The sequence below is a fragment of the Corapipo altera genome, unplaced genomic scaffold (genome assembly GCF_003945725.1).
Source record: "Corapipo altera isolate COAL_440 unplaced genomic scaffold, ASM394572v1 55, whole genome shotgun sequence".
Taxonomy (NCBI): domain Eukaryota; kingdom Metazoa; phylum Chordata; class Aves; order Passeriformes; family Pipridae; genus Corapipo; species Corapipo altera.
Genome location: NW_020884882.1, coordinates 17716463 through 17735541, shown reverse-complemented (window position 1 = coordinate 17735541; position 19079 = coordinate 17716463). Strand labels below are relative to the sequence as shown.

The 19079-nt window shown below is 47.7% G+C and overlaps 1 protein-coding gene across 3 annotated transcripts in view; it reads left to right on the top strand.

The window, feature by feature from the left end:
* Window positions 1-15054, top strand: part of TMCC1 (transmembrane and coiled-coil domain family 1) — a 61713-nt gene extending 46659 nt beyond the window's left edge. For all 3 annotated transcript variants that reach the window (XM_027640172.1, XM_027640171.1, XM_027640173.1), the window contains 3 exons: window positions 891-1825; window positions 8232-8367; window positions 10873-15054. In XM_027640172.1, coding sequence (XP_027495973.1) covers window positions 891-1825; window positions 8232-8367; window positions 10873-11187 — 1386 coding nt within the window. In that variant the 3' untranslated portion in view covers window positions 11188-15054. The remainder of the gene's footprint in view (window positions 1-890; window positions 1826-8231; window positions 8368-10872) is intronic.
* Window positions 15055-19079: the final 4025 nt, after the last annotated feature.

Below are 19079 nucleotides of genomic sequence, written 5' to 3'. Positions count from 1 at the left end.
CGGCGGGACCGGGCTGGCCAGAGGGGTACGGCGGGACCGGGCTGGCCGGGGGGTACGGGGGGACCGGGCTGGCGAAGGGGTACGGGGGGACCGGGCTGGCCAGAGGGGGTACGGGGGGACCGGGCTGGCCGGGGGGTACGGGGGGACCGGGCTGGCCAGAGGGGGTACGGCGGGACCGGGCTGGCCGGGGGGCACCGCGAGCTCCCGGGGCTGCCCGGGCCGTTCGCGGCGGGCACTTGTCGGGTTCGGTTGCGCTGAAACAGCGTTTGCCTTGTTTTTTGGCCAAAAGTGGGAGTTCTCCTTTGAAATTCGCTGTTTTTCTCCTGCTCGGGGACACCCGCTCGCAAGGTCTGTCGCGGCGGGGCGTGCGTTCGGGTCCCTCGCGGGCCCCGTGTCTCTGTTAGAAGCACTGACCGTAGCAGAGTGGTTTTTTCGGGGTAAGCTTCACGGTTGCTGCTGTACAAACAAGTGAAGCACTGGGAATGACTCTGGTGTGCTGTACACTTGAACCGTGTGGCTTCTGCTCTCAGTTTCCTTCTCGGTCCCTTCGCTCTCCACCGGGTAGAGCCCCTGCCCTTGTACCAATACCTCAGAGTGCTCAGCCTGCCAAGCTCGGGTGCCCTGATGAGCATTTATGCTTGAGTTTTGGATTGTTTGAGGCCATTAAATGGGCTCAAGTATGAGGGGTTTTGCTTATTTCTCAGCTTTTACTAAATGTCCGTAAAACACATAATGCTCACTTGATTGATACTGTCCCCTGGGCTGCGGAAAAAAAGGTGCATTTTTGCAGAATTACGTCCATTTGCCAAGTTGGTTTGCATAAAGAATGAAAGGTTTTCTGTTGGTGAAGCTGATGATTAGCATTCATGTTTCTCTCTCCCCTTGCCTAGATCGAGCGATTGGAAGTCAGCAGCTTGGCGCAGACCTCCAGTGCTGTGGCCTCCAGCACTGATGGCAGCATCAACACGGACTCTGTTGATGGGACCCCAGATCCGCAGAGGACAAAAGTGGCCATCACACACCTGCAGCAGAAGATACTGAAGCTGACTGAGCAGATCAAAATTGAGCAAACAGCCCGTGATGACAATGTGGCAGAGTACCTGAAATTGGCCAACAATGCAGACAAGCAGCAGAGCGCCCGCATTAAGCAAGTGTTTGAGAAGAAAAATCAAAAGTCAGCCCAGACCATCTTGCAGCTGCAGAAGAAACTGGAACATTACCACCGAAAGCTGCGAGAGATTGAACAGAATGGGATCCCTCGGCAGCCAAAGGATGTCTTCAGGGATATGCATCAGGGTTTGAAAGATGTTGGAGCAAAAGTCACTGGCTTCAGTGAAGGAGTGGTAGACAGCGTAAAAGGTGGGCTTTCCAGTTTCTCCCAGGCCACACACTCGGCAGCAGGAGCTGTGGTTTCCAAACCCCGGGAGATTGCCTCCCTCATAAGAAACAAGTTTGGGAGTGCAGACAATATTGCTAATCTGAAAGACTCCTTAGAAGAAGGCCAGGAGGATGGGACAGGAGGCAAGGCTCTAGGCATTATTCAGAACTTTCAGTCAAGCCCAAAATATGGCAGTGAAGAGGATTGCTCCAGTGCCACGTCGGGCTCGGTGGGAGCCAACAGCACAACGGGGGGCCCTGTGGGAGCTTCCAGCTCCAGAACAAACACTCTGGATATGCAGAGCTCAGGGTTTGATGCAATATTGCATGAGATTCAAGAAATTCGAGAGACACAGGCAAGACTGGAAGAGTCATTTGAGGACCTTAAGGTTCGCTACCAGAGGGATTACACGTTGATAATGCAGACCCTGCAGGAGGAGCGGTACAGGTACGTGCTGTGGTACTTTGTTTCACAATTCAGTGCTGCGATCTCAGAGCACCAGGGCTGGCATGGTACTGCTCAGCAGGCTGTTCCCAACAGCCTCATTCAGGTGAGAAGCTCTGTGGTGGTCTCAGGTTTTTTCCCTCCCGGTTTTGTCCTTTGTAGATATTGCTGTCTTGCTGCTCATCTCCCTTTCTTTACATGAAAGAAATAGCAAGGAAAAAGGTTATTTCACAGTGTTTTCAAGATAAAAAGTCAAGCCAAAGAGTTTTAATAAGGTGTCCCAAAATCAGGAGTACATTGATGCAGTTACTGTTATCAGACGGTGCTTTGCCCTGCATAAACCCTGCAAAGGTTTGGGAGACAGGGAACTATGCATGGACAGTGACTGACCCTGCCTCCTCCGACACTCAGATCCATGTCTACCAGAGAAAGAAACATTCCAGCTTTCTTAATGTTCTCTGACAAGACGTGATCTTGCCTGTGTGCCAGAACTAGGATATCCTTTGTCTTCTCCACTCAGCCCACAGTGGCAGAGTTCAAGGAAATTAAGTTGAATTAAATGTCAGATACTGACAGTGTGCTTGTTGTGGAGGTTATGGGGCTCTGGAATTGGGTATCCTGTGCTTCCATTGGCCTTCCCCTCACTGAAAGTGATGGAAAGGTGGGGCAGTTGCTGCACTACTGCTGGTCCCTGATGAAGTCAAAGGGGAGAGGGGACAGTGGCTTTCAGGGAGGCAGCCTGGCAGCATGGCATGTCAGCCAGTGCCTCCCACCACCCTGAGGCTGCCCCCACATCCCCACCGAGGAAAGCTGCCCATGGAGAGGTGCTGAGGGAATGCTTCCCCTTCCTCACTGGCTGGAAGAGGCTCTCGGCAGGCTGCATTGTGCTGTCCAGTAGAAATTTGGCGTCCTCTCCTTCACACACTGGGAGCAAGAGCTTGTCCCCAGGCTCCAAAGAGAAGAGTTACCAGCTGCTCTTCTTCAGGCATTCAAGACACTGCAGTCTAAGTCAACAGGATTCTTAAATTTTAAATAAGAAATGCAAGGCCAAAGCCCTCATTCTGGTGGAGGACAGCAGGCTGCTGTCAGGAAGTTCCTTGTGGTCTTCATGGCTTCGCCTGGCTGTGGAGCACAACCTGCAAGGCACAGCAGAGCTGCTGCGGGTGCGTGGGGACAGGCTTGCTCAGGTGCCCCGTGCCACTTGCTGAGTTGGTTTGTGCAGTGTAACATGGAGTTGCCCTGCAGCTCTTTAGACATGCTGGTGCCAAATCATTGGAAAAACATTGGAAAAGGCTTAACCTGCTAGGATCTGGTAGAGACAGCAAGCTTTCTGTGTGCTTTGCAGAGCTTGGGCAAACAAAGCCAGACCAACACCACTTTCTAATCCTGCTTTGCAACAATCAGTGGTTTGACTGAAACCAGCACCCAGCACAGCAACTTTGGTTCCTAGTGACTCATTGTCATCAAGTCACATCCCGAAGTGACGTGGAGCTGGATCTTCTGCTCTCCAGCAGAGAGGTGCTGTTGTCTGTTGCTGTGTAGGTTGTTGTTTCACACATACAGCAGCAGCCATTCATGGTGGAATGTTATATGCAAGCACAGCACAGCTGAAGGAGTGGCCTGAAAGTACAATGGCAGACCTTGGGGACTGATGCCTTTTGTCAGCTAAACTGGCTCACTGCTGTCCAACACCTCTGAGCAAGGTTCATGTAGGTCCCACTGTGAAGTCATACCTGTCATGTGCCATTAAGCTTTACAGAGCACTGCCCCGAGGTGAGCCCAGAGCCCAGCTGCTAACCAAGGCAGCCTGGAGTGAAAAGCTTCTGGGAGAATCTGCACTTGGCTTATAAAAGTTTAAAAAGATAGTAGTTTAGACCTGCCATTTGGAATGTTGATACAGATAGATTAAAGGTGTGACCTTTAAGGAGGACCAGTTAAACTACTGTCAGTGCCCTTGTCTCTGAAGGTAACTGCACAATTAGTGAGATCTAATGAGCTAATCACAGTGACATGACTACCTGACTGTACAAATCTACATTCTTGTTTGATAGCTTGTGTATTTTGAACCATCATGATGATAAAAGCCAACATCACCCTAGAACTGGAAGGTGATGTGATGTGTCCAGGGGCAGAGGTTGCTGCTGCTTTGGCAGGGAGGTGTGGTGCTTGTTCCTCCAATTGGAACCTCTCTCTTCAGAAAAAAAATGAAAAGATGGGAAAGGAGATTGTGGTTTGGTGCTGAGAGGCTGGGGATTCAAATTAATCATAACTGGTCTTAAAAGCTATAAATACCTCCTAAGTCTGCTCTATTTCTGTGAAGCTTTCAAAAACAAACACAGAGCTAGAGCTTAAAAAAAAAAAAAAAGAGGTATTTGGAGAAGCCCTTTGCTTGTCAGGTGACACTCAGTGTTTGCATTGTACCTGGAAGCTGGAACAAAGCATGTGCCGTGGCATTTTCTCTGGTCTTTGTCCATTTCCTCTTTCTTAGATGTTCTGCTGTTTTGCAGGTTCTGATCTTTTTTTCCCTGTGTGTCTGTGCAGTTTCTGTTTATCAGTCATGGCTTGCCTCGTGGGTTTTCCATTACCTCCTCCATCTCCTCCCTCCCTTTCCCTGCTTCCAGATCTTGCCTATCACTCCATGTAGCTGCTGGTTTGCTGACTGTCTCTGAGGCAGCGACTCACTGGAGCAGTTGCTCCAGTTCTCCTGCCCCGGTGTTGCTGGCTGCCAGGGCTGGCCTGACCTGGCCTGGTGGCATCGAGGTGAGTGCAGGGTGGGCTGTGCTGCCCTGCATGTGCCAGCCCTGGAGCAGAGCTCTGCTCCGCTGGGGCTGAGTCACTGAGGAAGGAAGAGTCTGACGGCACCTCGGCAGTTCAGAGCAGGCACTGAACTGGCCTGTTGCTTATCTCATTGTTGGAAGGTGGCAGTTGTTTACTGATATGAACAGGGACTTTCTGTGCTATTGAGACTGAAATAAAGTTCCTGCTGAGTATTTTCATCTTGTGTGTCCCTTTAGGAACTTGTTTGTACATGGTGAAATCATGAGCTCACATATTTGGAGTGTGGCCAGTTCGAGGGTTTGGGTTTCTTCCCAAGCTTGACATCCTTGGAAAGGGCATTTAGGTCTCCCACCCTCCTGTCAGGAGAAATCCGTCAGCCAAAATGGTAGTTGCTGGTGCTTCCATTTGTCTGGGTTTTGATGTAGTCTAATTGTTGGACTTCAGTCTGTCCTCATGATGTGTTTTAAAATAGATCAAAGGAGCTGAACCTCAGAGGTCTGGGGGCTCTTCTGGAGTACTGCTGGGCAGTGGAGGCAGCACGTTGGGCCAGGTGGGTGCTCGCCCAGCCAGGACAGCACTGAAATGTCCCTGCAAAGCTGTGCTCTTCCCAGGGAGGCTCAGACCTGGAAGTACTGGGATGTGGGCACTGAGAGCAGCTTTGGAGTATATTACAAATAGATACTGCTTTTAGCTGTTTACTCCACTATTGGAAGCAGTGTGTTCAGTAGCATAAAGATGTATTTCATGACAAATAAAGATCACATGGAAGTTTATATGACATAGCTATAAAAAAAAAGGTCCATCTTGAGAGACATCTGAAGACAGGTGTTAAACTCTGTTTACAGTGTACTTCAAAGGTCTTTAGCATCAGTTTGGTCAGAGTTTCTTTGCTCAACAAGGACTGTGTGCAGATAAAGTGTCCTTTTCGTCACATCCCTCCCTTCCATGTACTTCCATGTGTGTATTAGCTTTGTATTTTGGAGCTATTACTTTAAAATGCCTTTAAAGCATTTTAAAAAATGAGATGGTCATAACTGTGTTTCTGAGCCTTTTCAGACCAGTTCCCCAGTTCCCACGCAGTGAGCCTCAGAAAATGTGTGGAAATCCAATGTGGCTGTTTGAAATTAGGTGTTCCCATATCCCATACTTGAGCCCCAGGAGTGTACTGTGTCCATAAGAACAGCTCTGATGATCTCTGTGATAATTGTGACAGGTGACATTGGTCCGTTGCACAGAAATATTTCTGTGCTGGTGCTTGTTCATCTAGAGTCTGGTAATTTTAAGGAGAAATTTCACTCCAAAGAGGAGTTTTCCATACCTGAAAAAAAGTAGTATATTTACAAACAAATTTAGTCTGTTCAAAAGCCACTGGCACTTGTGTTAGAGGGATGTCTATCATCTTAAACCCCTTGACTGGTGGCCTGTCCCTTTTATTTCTGTAATACTCCCAGTTAAATGCGAACCAGCTTTCAACAGGGAAACCATGGCCTTGGGCCCTGTAAGTCACATGAACCTCTCCTTGCTTTTCAAATTTGAACACCAATAGAAAGCAGCAGGGAAAAAATTAATTTTCTGAATTGTACGTAATGGGGCAAGGATTGAAAAGCAGCTGAATGGAGGCTGTGTCATTTCAAAAATAAGTCAGGGTAGGTTAGTGGGGGCAGGGGTGTGGGTTTTTAAAATAACCCAGTTCAAGCAGTTGCTGACACAGTGGGTTCTGGAAGCACAGGTGATTCTTGGGTGCCAATTGCAGCAGTTCTGGGACTGAGCAGGGCGTGGGTCAGGAATGAGCTGGTTGTCCGGCATTCAGGGCAGGAGAATTGGAGCCAACCCTTCTGCTAATCCTGTTCTGTTTAAACTCTTAACTATACGGATTTGCAGGGTTTCCTTATGTTTCCTGTAGATTGAGGTAGTTTTGAAGTTATTAAAATACAATTGTTTCTTGTTAGAGAACAGGAATTAATCTGCCTGGCAACAGCCATTTTATGAAGGGTGTTTGTGTGAGAGGAGGTTAAAAAACACAGTCATGCTATTTTCAGAAATGCTTAAGTCTCTTTTTGTGTAATAAACCCACTGGAGAATTTTGTAATATATTAACAGACTGAATACATTTCAAATAATTGATGCTTCCTTTGAGGCTTAGAGTGGGTTTAGTTATAATTTCTTGGTTGTTGGCAAGTTGTTGTTTTTGTTAAGTTGTGTGGGAACAAATGGCAATATTAATTATCTGGGCTCCTTCTTCATTAATCAGTCTTCACATGGCCATGCCCTTCTGACTCTGGGGAAACCAGTTCCTGGTGTGTCTCAGCATGGTTGCACAGTTCTTGTGGCACCTTTCTGGGCTGAGCCATATTAGCTTGGGGGTTGTCTTGGTCTCACTACTGGTTGACCACGTGTTTTGCTGCTGTAAATCATCATGCTGTGTCTGACTGCTCCTTAGTTTAAAGCAATATTGCATTGGGAACAGAAATGAAAATTCTCTTCAGACTTGTCTATTAAAAACAAAACCCCAAGACTGTTTTTAAAGGCTAGCTTTTGACTACAGATTCTGAACAACTACCTTGTGAAGCACCAAAAAAAATCGTGGGGAAAAAAATCCTAAAAAACAGAAGCAAGATTTTTGTCTTTGTTCCAGAACTTGCAATTAAATTCTTCATTCTAGATAAATATTGTTTATTCATCTTATATGTGTGTGTATGAATTAAATTCAGGCAGAGTCAGAAGGAAAAATTTAAACAAGGAATTATCCTTGTGGTTAATTCCTTAGAAGTTTCTTGGTTATTAGGATTGAGGTTTGGATGGTAAGAGCTGTGTGGTAAGCTTTTCCATTCTGTTAGAATGAGTAGACAGTGTAAATCAGAGTAGAAAAAGCCCAGAGTGGAAAATGGCCACCACAGCCATGCCCACACCTTTGTTACCATCAGAGCTATCACATAAGTTGATATAAAGCTTCCTCAATGAGAACCAAAACTGTATCTCTCAGAATTGCTGTAACTCAGGTTTTTTTGGGCAGTCCTCTTCCTCAGGACTGCTCCTGGCCCATTCACCAGGAGCAAACTGAAAAATAAGCCTGCAGGTTAGTGATTCATGTGTCCTTCTTATAAATAATATGATGGTATTTGCTTGTTAAGTTGCATCATTCATGGGAGATAAAGAAAAATACAAGTCAAAGATCCACGTGACCTCATGCAGAGATCAGACAGTAACATCGTGTTTTCTGAGGCATCGGTCACATGTCATTTCTGTGTCATTTTTATGCCCATTACTATTCTGAGTGTAGATGAAAATGCTTAAGAGCTTATGGTATTAGAAGGGAACTGTTTGGTTTACACAAAAGTTTGAGGAATACATTATTTTATTCTAATTCTGTCCTTGATTTCTTGCATCACTTGACAGTTGTCATGTAATTGTGTGTTTTATTCCAGGGTAGGAGCAGGATCACAGAGTTTACCTGGTAGAAAGGACTAATTCCCAGCGAAGGGCCATGGTGGCAGTGCGTGCTGGGTGCTGACTGAGGCAGCCCCTCTGGTTTCAGTGCACAGGCAGTGATGTTTGTTCCTCGGTTATCACTGGTGTCATTTTGCTCTCCTCTTCTCACTAAAGCCACTGTACCATGTGTTGTCATTTCTAGATGTGAAAGACTTGAAGAGCAGTTAAATGACCTGACTGAGCTCCACCAGAATGAGATCCTCAATTTGAAACAGGAGCTGGCCAGCATGGAGGAAAAGATTGCCTATCAGTCTTACGAGCGAGCCCGGGACATCCAGGTGGGTGACAGAAGCGAGGATCCAAGTCCTGCCCTCTGCCTGCTCTTTTAGGAACTCACTTTTGAAATACTCCTGCACTTCAATATTTGATTTTAATCCTCGTAGCTTTATTGCTAAACTGCGTATTGCCACATTCTGAAAGGACCTTATTTCATCTGTGACCCTTGGGTATCTGTCCAGGTAACCTCCTCTGTAAAGCAGGGCTGTGCCCCTGCGCAGAGGGAGCCGCTGCTCAGCCAGAGCAGAGTCCGTGAATCAGTTGTAGCAAAGCAGGAACCAGTGCCCACACTTTGTGCAGGCCTTTGTAGGGTGTTAGACACTCACGAGGCGTGACCTGAACACGTTTTTTACAGTAGCATTCCCAGTATATGGGCCCTGGGGTGTGGTTCTGTGTCACTAGTTTTACAGCAATGGTCACATACATCTAAGAAAAAATGGCTTTATGTGTGCACTGCATTGAGTCAGGAAACAATTCTTTCTGTTGGCTTTGCCCAAATAAGGAGGTGTTTTTTTAAAGAGAAGTTTCAGTATGTAAAAAAAGCTATGAGACAGAGATCATGAAGTTGGAGGCCTTTCTACAAAGCAAAGCTGCTTCTGACCCTTGTGGAGAAAGGCCTATTCAGGAACAAGTGTCTTGTCCATTTTAAGTAATTGCTTTGCTAGTTTTAGCAGACATCTCAGTTCTGATCGCTGATGCAAGATATTTATAGTGTGAGCAGAGAATTGTAGGTCAAAGTTCTCCCTCTTTTCATCCCTGGAGGTGGTTCAGCCAGGTGATTTCCTCTGGAGACCGAGCAGGCTGTGCTCTTGGCAAGCCTTTGGATCCAGCTGCAAGTCCCGTTGAGTCAAACGCCCTTCCTTCCCAGTTGTTGCTGTTCAGGCAGCTGAGCAGTTCTGCCCTGTGCTTTCAGGGGCCATAACCAAAGAAAAGCCCTCATGTTTCATTGACCCCCACAAACTTGATGCAGTGAGAAATGTAGCAGTTGACAGTGACCGTTAAGTTAAAGTTAAAATTAATGAGTGTTTGTGGACAGTGGTGCCGTGGCCTCCAGCCGAGTAAGCAGGAGGCTGTCCCTTGGGGTGTGTTATAAGGGTCAACTTTTGTTCTCTTCTCTAAATTCAAACAGCAGAAAGAAGTAAGGGTGAAAACTTAAATTGTTAAATGGGGATTTCTCAATAGCTTTTTTAATCTTCATTTTATGATTCGGTGCTTTTAGTGGAAACTTGCAAATTGGGACAGCCTATTCCTCAGCCTTGCTGGGGAAAAGGTAGGTGTTTTGTTGCATGAAAAACTATATAAGAGCATGGGCTGATGTTGCAGAGGAACAATCTTGGTTCCTTTTTCAGTGGTCAGTCTGGGAGAGACGGCTGCTTTGCTGCAGACTTGTAGATGGTACTTGCAAGTCGGCCTGAGAAACCTGACTCTGAGGATTAGTGGAAAAATTGTAACTTTGTATCTTCAAGAGAAGTATCTGGTTGTGTTAATTGCCATAAAACCTCTTTCCTTCTCCCTAGCCCCCTGCGTTGCATGTCATCAGTGTTTTAGTGCAGGTTGCGTTGGTCCGGTTGAGGTTTCACCCAGTGAAAAGATCTGACAAAATCCCCCCAAGTCAGCAGGGCTTTGGAGAGCTGGTTTTGTGCAGAGTAGTCTTCTCCCTCAACCTCCTTTTGCTTTGCTTCTTCCTGGAGGCAGTTCCATAAATCTCATGCTTCCTACGCTTCTCCTAGACATCTTTCCCCAGCCCTCCCAGTGTCACCTGGAGCTGTGCCAGTGCCACAGCTTGCTGCAGTCTGGAGGAGATCTTCCTCCTGCGATGGCAGCTGTGCAGTCCCAGCCCTGGTGCTCCTCAGACTCGCTAAGCAAGCAGAACACAGCTGACCCTTTGGGTAGTTGTTTTTGTTGACTTAGTTTTCTGCCAGGTTGAGTAGTTTTCTGCAGAGGGGCCAGAAAAGCACAAGCCACTGAATTAGGAGGTTCTGGGAATACACATCCTAGAAGAGGAAGAGGACAAAGATTTCTGGCTAGGTACAGCACCTTTGTCCTCTCAGTGACCTCTTGGAACCAAAGCTGAAGTGACCAGCTTGCAGGGTAGCCCCCATTCTGGACAGAGGCTGTGGGATTGCTGAGGGCTGTCACACCCACTCCCTCTGGTCTGACAGTGAGACAGGCGGGATGGTGGGTCTGGGTAGCCATAGCACCATGTGCAGGGGCTGGCAGCTGACAGTGCCAGGTGGCATTGAAGGGTGTGTTTTAACAAAGCCCAACTTCTGCCCAACCTGGCACCTCCCTGTTGAGCGTCTTGGGTGCGGATGAGGTGCCGTGGTGTGTTACAGACTGCAGTGCTCAGTTAGTGAGCGGCTTCTCACCCTTAGGCACGGGAAATGGCACTGCTGCCTCTGCTCAGTTCAGGAGTGTGTGTGTGGGAATGCTGACCCTGGCCTGGCCCAGTCTGTGAGGTGACAGCCGTGGATTGTGTGTGACCCAGTGTGTGCTCTTGCCCACAGGAGGCACTGGAAGCGTGCCAGACACGCATCTCCAAGATGGAGCTACAGCAGCAGCAGCAGCAAGTGGTGCAGTTGGAGGGGCTGGAGAATGCCACAGCCAGGAACCTGCTGGGGAAGTTCATCAACATCCTGCTGGCTGTCATGGCTGTCCTCCTCGTCTTCGTCTCCACTGTGGCCAACTGTGTTGTGCCCCTCATGAAGACTCGCAATAGGACGTTCAGCACTTTATTTATAGTGGTTTTCATTGCCTTTTTGTGGAAGCACTGGGATGCCATCACCGGCTATTTGGAACGGTTCTTGTCTCCCCCCAGATGATGGCGGCAGGAATGGGCTGTGTTGCTCCCTCCCGGCGCTCTTGGTGAGCAAGTGTGGCAAAGATTAGTCAGCAACTACTCCGCTGAAGTTTTAAAGTGTCCGAGTGAATTTGTTTACATTTAGAATAACATTTTTTCTCTGCGAGATGCATTGCAATAGTATTTTTTAGATTTTATTCAAGAACTCTTTTGGTGAGAATCCTGGATAATTTTTATGTAGCATGGTTCTCTTTGGATGCAAATCTTGAGATTCTTTAAAGCGTACAAAAGAAATTAATAAAATACAGAAATTTGGAGCATACCAACGGGCAATTTAAATTGTGGCTTGAACTACTGTACTAAACCTGTCAGGAAGAAGAGAACGTGGTTAGCTTAAGATGATCAAAGCTCAATCTAGTGCACAGCCTTGAATGATGGTACCACAGCAAACCTGTAACACTAAACTTTTACTGTGAAGTCTGATCACATTCCATGTCCAAATGTATGCGTTCAGAGTGGTTTCTTTCCTTAACAAGAGAAAAACAGCGTGTGGATCTCTCTCTCAGCTCAGCATCTGGGTTCACCGTTTGTGCTAACCTGACTTCAGTAACTTTCTGTAAGGCTGACTAACTTGGCTGAGTGTATGGAGTGGAAGCCTCATGCCATACACAGTAACTGCACAGTCGTGCTACAGTATTTTAAAATAGTCCTTGAAATACTTATCTTTAAGCAGAAGCCCTTGGTCGCACTTTTAAGGTTTTTTTTAATATATGTATATTCACAGATTTAAAAAAAATCCAAACAGCATACTTGAAGAGTGTAATACTCAAACTCTCAGTGCTTCCTTATTGTTTCTAATAGGATTTTTTATTATTATTATTATTATTATTATAATTATTATTATTGGGGGTTTTTTTTGGAAGGGGTTGGGAGGGTCATTACTTTTTTTTCTTTCAAATAAAGAAGTGATGTTTGTAAATGAAGAAATGCGTGAATAATTGTGAGCTGTCTTGTCCTGAAGCAGTTTTGAGGAGGGCAGAGAGTAGTTTCTAGTGCCAGCCTGTCGAACACAGTGCTGTTCACATGCCATTTGTCTGTCCTCCTGAGCATACAGATGCAGCATCATCAAAAACCATCTGTCTTCTCCACACCTTTTTGTCATGCAAGGCTTTTTTTCTTTTTCCAGATGTTTATATTTCTTGTTTGCATGTCATCTTTCATTCCTGCCTCAGGATGAGAAGAAGGAATTTCTGTTCGTCCCTTCCTAGGGAAAAGACAGGTTTATTTAAGGAAAGAAATATTAACTCAACAGTCCACTTAAAAGAATGGTTGTCTCAGAAATATCTCTAATTTTTAAAGAAATCCCTGAAAAGTGAAACCAAAGTTTTCCTCCTGTCAGGCTCTGGTAAGATCATTTGTGTGTCTGTGTCTGTGGTGTGCCATAGAGAGCATCCTCTTCTTCAGCCACAGGAGCCAGCACTTGGTGCAGACACCTTTGCAAAGCTCTAAAGGAAATGTCAGCTTCAAATGTAACCCCAAGCCTTCGCAGTGTCATTGCTGGTGACCTGTTGGTACAGGCAGGCAGCCAGCCCTCATGTCCAAGGAATCTGTGTTCACTCTGTGCTGGTTTTTAACTGCTGTCCCTTTCACCATAACAATGCCAAGATTCATCTTTTGTCTTCATGAAATCCAAAAAGACTCCAGAATTCTCTTTCAAAACCATTTATGGTGTTTAGTTAGGTCTTACTGTTTTCCTTCCTTGCAGGATCAAGTTCCCTCTAGGAACCAGATGTTGCCCACATGACCTAAACCAGTTGAAATCATACATATACATTTATGAGACATGTACATCACGTACATACATACACACATATACACAGATGTCGTGCTGTGATGCAGATTCTGAGAAATTCCCTCAAACAAGTTTAACAGTCTTGAGGGTTTTCTGATTGCCAGTGGAGGCAAACCGTCCACCGTTCAACCATCTTTCTTCCTCCAAAGGTTCTTTTTTTCCATAGTCACAGGAAACTCAGGTGCCCCCTCCCCAGGGATCGCAGCACACCTCTCTGTCACCATGTGCACTAATCTGCTCCTGTCCTACTTAAAATACAAATTGCCAATTGCAGCTGACTCAGGCCAATGCTGCTTGTGCTTTCTGCAGTGCCACAGCCAGAGCAAAGGTGCGTGGCCATTCCTCCCCTTGGCCCTGCTCCTTGTTCCAGTGAGGCTCTGCTCTGTTGCCACCCTTCTCTGGTGACTCGTGTTCCTTGGGTAACTATTAGCTTCCCATTACACAGTTTTGTCAGAAGCAAATCTGAGAATAACAGTAAGAACTGATTTGGGACATAACTGAAATGCTCTGTTGCCTTTATTTCTGAAACCTGGCCTTTTTATCTCTGTTTTTCTCGGTTTTGATCACACTGGAATTGTGCATGGTAGGTTTTTATGTGGTCAGAGTAGGAAGGAGTTGAAAGCCAATAGATCTGGACACTCAGTGCCACTCATCTGTAGTATTTAAGGAAGTGTTTGTCCCTCTTCTTTATATCCTAATTTCATTTAGCGTCTGAACTCTGTCACATTCAATAAATACCATTTGCTAATTTGCTAGAAAGGTGCAGGCTTAATAGAAACTTAGACCTCAGAACTGTTTGGTGGAGGCCGTGTACATGAGTCTGGACAAAGTGTCTCTCTGTCTCTTTCTCTCTCGACAGTTTCTTCCATTCCAGAAAATTGTCTGCAGTAATGCCATGTATGATGCTGCATCCACTTTTCATATCTTAACACAACTGCCATGTGTTTTGCCTTTTGCATTAGCAGAACGTTTTGGGGTTTTTCTCCCTCTTCAGTTTGAAGGTCTGTGATGATTTCTGATAGCTTAACGATGATATTGTTGGAAATGTGATTCTAGCTTTAAAGCTCCCTTTCCTTGTACGTGGTTGTGTTTGCTTTCCTGATGGAGTGTTTCTGGATGACAGGTAGAGGACAGTTTCTGCCATGGATGTGAGTGTGTGTGTGAGTACCTTTAACAGTCTCCTTTGTAGATACAAACGTTTTAGTGACCATCTCAGAGCTGCAGAATGTTTCCCAAAATATTTCATATTCGGAGTTGAAAAGACACAGAAATTGCTTAGATGTGTTTGTAGCACATATAACCTTGGCACATAAAAAGGGAAAAAATATAATGGACTGTGTAAGTTTCAAAAGCAGCAGCTCCTCATTGACATTTGAGAGTTCAAATGAAGTTCATCTGTTTCCCCTCTGTCCTTCAATGCAAAGAAAGAAAATCTTGATGCAAAAAAATTTACCATTTAAAATTTCATAAAGTTCTTTTTTTCTCTTATTAGTTTAGTTTAATGATACCCAGCATGCTCCCAGCAGTTACTCCGTTGATTTATTCCAGTCCCATATGTGCTTAGGTCTGATCAGATGAACTGTTGACTTGTGTGCGTGTTACACTGAGATGGGAAAGCACGGTCTGACAGCTCTGAAAATATGCATTTTTTATTTAAAAAAAAGCATTATAACAAAAGAAGCCAAGCTACAAAGGGTTCAAGATTGAGTAGTTTTGCCAGTTTTTAAGTGAATTCTGAATGTGGCTAAGGAGTTACAAACCCTGTGTGTCTGTGTTGTGTATGCCAGGTGGTATAGTTGTAGGCAATTGAATTAGCTGTAAGTGTGTTTTAAAAGTGTAAAAAAAATAAACAGAAAAACTCACTTGCACGGGTTGAAAAGTACAGAAATGACACTTGTGAACGTAACACTGTAGTTTATAGATCTTAAGCTGCTAATTGTTGAGAGAGATTTACATTTGTCTTGTCTGATTGTCACAGATTTATCTGTGACACTTTTACTGTATATAAAAACTTTAAATAAAGACCTCAGCTATTAACACCAGCCTACTTTGGATGTTTCCAAAGGGACAGGGCGGGGGTTGTTAGGAAAAAAATGAGGAATGTGTTAAAACTGTGCTGAGCCCTAAGAGCTCAAAATGTGAGCAAGTTCTTCATCCTGCAGTCAGCCATGCACCACCTGGGCATGGCGAGAATAAAGTGGCAGCAGTGTCTGATCTCTGGGACAGCCTCTGGCAGGGTCCCCCCTGGGCTGGTGCATCACGGTGTGTCTGCCTCCCTCCCTGCCACACTCAGCCTGCAGGTGGGTGTAATCAAGTGAGATGAGTTACCCATGAGGTCTGGAAGGACCAGCTGTTGGTCCTGTATTTTCCCACGTCTGGTCTGTGACCTGCCCTGCCCCAGATGAGAAGGACCCTTGCTTCTGTGGACTTTGTCCTTAAGGGATTGCAGGGTCAGCTCTGTGTGTGCTGCATATGCAGAGCCATGTGCAATTGTAGCCTCACTCCTGTGTCTCCTGGGGAGCTTGTGATGGAGCAGTTCTGGGCCCTGGCTTGGCTGGGGCAAGGAAGGCTGCAGCTGGCAGGACAGCACTGACCAGCAGAAACCAGGCTCACTCTCCCTGAGGAGAGGCAAGAGAGTGTATGCAGAATGCTGCTGAGCCACTGCTCTAAACAGAGGTGTTTTGTCTACCATGTTTCATAGGAGAAATTCTGAATTCTTCAGTATTTGTACAAGCTGGAAGTGAGCAGATTCATCACTGATGTGGAGAAGATACTTGTTCCACTTGTTTTTTGGTCATATGGCCTCAGGAACACAGAACTGAGAAGGGAATGGAAACACCTTTTTAAGGAGAAAGGGACTGAGTCCTGTTTTTACAGAGGTGCAAGCACACTGCAAAACCAGCAAGGGATCAAAAAGCAAAAGCAGTTGTTTGCAGGGATTTTTTCCCTATAATCTCCCCAGAACCAGAATGCACATTCCAACAGTTTATGGATGAAGCAAGTGCATGGGGCTGTTTTTGCTAGAGCTGTCTGGCTCAGGATAGCATGTTGTGCTGGTTGTGAAGGTAAATGGTTCTGGGGTAAATTCTTTTGGGGCAGTCACTTGAGAGGTGCTGGCTGTGGCTCAGAACCAACAAGAGGGCATGATGACCAAGGGTGAAAGCAGTGGCCGCCTACTCCCATGTCAACACATTTAAGCCCATAATTTAGAGGATTAGGAGTTGCTACTCAGTTTTTTTGGTTAGTCTGTGGGAAGTGGTTTGATCTCTCCACCCAGGTCCTGTGGGACAAACAGAGATGTGGCAAGGGTAAGGCTATGCTGGGTTGCAGCTGTGGAGGTGAGGAATTGGCTGATGTTTCTCACTGGAGCAGTCATTCTCCCTAGCCAAATCACACCTTGATGTGCTGATAGTAGAAATTTGGGCAAACAGACAGCTCCCTACCACAAAATACCTGTCTTCAAGTTGTTCCTAAAACACCAAATCCACTTTTCTTCTTTAAAAGTGGTGGTTCATGGCTCCTTGGCCTTAGTGGAGCCTCCCTCACTGACTGGAATTCAGCAGAAATGGGAAGAAGGTTCTCTGCTGCCTGAGTTAGCAGGGAATCGAACATCCCTGGGCTAACCAGCTCTGCTGAGTGACTCACACCCTAGCCAGATCCTGTCTGAATTTAGGAATAAGAGTCACCACATATGTGTGCTCTGTACCAGCTTTGTGTCAGCTCTGGCCCAAGGGGGCAAAATAAGGAACAGTGCCTGAGGAGAAAAGCCAGAGCAGGCTGGGAAGTTTTCAGGCCTCCTCCCGAGTGCAGCTGAGCCTGTAGCCCTGCCTGTTCACAGCTGATACTTGCCTTGCCTTACAATCAAGAGGTCTGAAGGCATTCAAAATTCCACTGCACTCAACAGCACTCTGCCGTGACAACTTTGAGGACACCCCTGGCTCCAGTTCGTTGTTTGACAACACCTTTATGCCTAACCCTAGCTGTTATCTGTAGGGAGTGGGAGCCCCGAGAGCCCATCTGGCCAGCAGAGAAGCAGATGAGTGTGATACCACGTTGCTCCATCCTGTCAGTCAGATCCTCGATTCCACCCGGTTCGGGCACTGCTGCCACACCTGCACATCACTCACATGCTTCCTCAGCCCCTGAACGTGAACATGAGCTCTGGGCCGAGCCAACTCCCATTCCTCCTCGGCCCTGCTGAACGTGTCAGTGGAGAGGACGGTGCTAACACAAGAGCGGACTGAGGGGGAGGGAGCTGTGACCGGAAAGCATGGCTCATCCTCCTCTCAGGCACACCCTGAGAGATAAGTGGGATGTTTTAAAAAATCAACATCCTGCTTACCTGGGCAAGGGATCATATGAGGCGCAGGTCACGTTTCACTCCTCAGCAGAAAACATCTTCAGGGAAACAACATCTCCCGACCCTCCTGATCATTGTCTCACGCATGCTGAGGCAGTTACTGTCCTCGGCACACTGCTCAGGAACTTGGGGTATGTTCCTCCAAAAATGTTTCTTTGAAAGATCTTTTGCTTATTTCAGATCAGCTCTGCTCCTGCAATGAGCACATCGGCATTTCCCTCCCTCTTCGGAAACTGACTGTCAGGTGGGTGACCGGCTGGCATTCCATCTGTCCCGCCCATTGCTTTCCCGGCTGGGAAAGGCTGGTTGCTGCTGCGAGCGGCCGGGGTGACCCGGGCAACCCGAGCCCACAGAGCCGGCCGGAGGTGCCTGGGCCGGCGGGTCCCGCAGTGCAGGCGGTGGCAGCTCCCGGCCTGCGGGTGGATACAGACAAAGCCCGCCCTGTTGAACTGCAGGAAGGAATCCCGCGTTCTCCGCCGGAGCCGGGGCGGCCGGGAGGGAGGGAGGGAGCGGGACCCCCTGCCCTTGCTGCGGAGGGGTAGGAATGGGCCCCGGACCGGCTCCCCGGGCCCGTCCCGATGTCGGGGTTGGCGGAGCGGCCCCGGGGCTCTGAGGGCTCTGAGGGCTCTGAGGGCTCCGCTCCCCTCGCCCCGAGCGGGTCCCGCCCGCGCCCTCAGGGACCCGCGGGCCCCCCGCGCTGCCGCCGCCTGGCGGCGCTACCCGGCACTGCACGTGCGCGCTGCCGCCGCCTGGCGGCGCTACCCGGCACTGCACGTGCGCGCTGCCGCGGGCTCTGGCGCCCCCGGGCGGCCGTAACTGGGCACAGCCCCGGCCGCGGAAACGTCCCGGTCACGGAAACGTCCCGGTCATGGAAACGTCCCGGTTATGGAAACGTCCCGGTTATGGAAACGTCCCGGCCGCGGAAACGTCCCGGTCACGGAAACGTCCCGGTTATGGAAACGTCCCGGTTATGGAAACGTCCCGGTCATGGAAACGTCCCGGTTATGGAAACGTCCCAGCCACGGAAACGTCCCGGTCACGGAAACGTCCCGGTCACGGAAACGTCCCGGTTATGGAAACGTCCCGGTCATGGAAACGTCCCGGTTATGGAAAAGTCCCGGTTATGGAAACGTCCCGGTCACGGAAACGTCCCGGTTATGGAAAAGTCCCGGTTATGGAAACGTCCCGGTCACGGAAACGTCCCGGTTATGGAAAAGTCCAGGTTATGGAAACGTCCCAGTTATGGAAACGTCCTGGCCACGGAAACGTCCCGGTTATGGAAACGTCCCGGTCATGGAAACGTCCCGGCCGCTCCGTCACCGGGCCGTGAGCAGCCGCTGCAGCAGCACATGGAATTCGCAGTGCTGGTCACGTTGTGCAGGACCCCTCTTCCCCATGATTCAGCATCACTACAGCAGAAATTCAGTGGTTAGTACTGCTTGAACCCACTCCTGTATCCCATATTGGCCCGGGTGAGGAAGAGCCTCTCCCCACTCAGGCTCAGCAGTCCCTCTCCCAGTCCCACACACAGGATTCAGGGCACAGCTCTGCAATGCCTCATTGCCCGTGCTCTGGAGGGAGGCATTCCAAGGGATAATTGTTCATGGCACACACTTGATGGCTCTCAAACCAGCTGTCACATAAGGCTGAATGCTCTGCTTCTGTTGATAAGCATGGCTGGGTCTGTGATTACTGTGAAAAT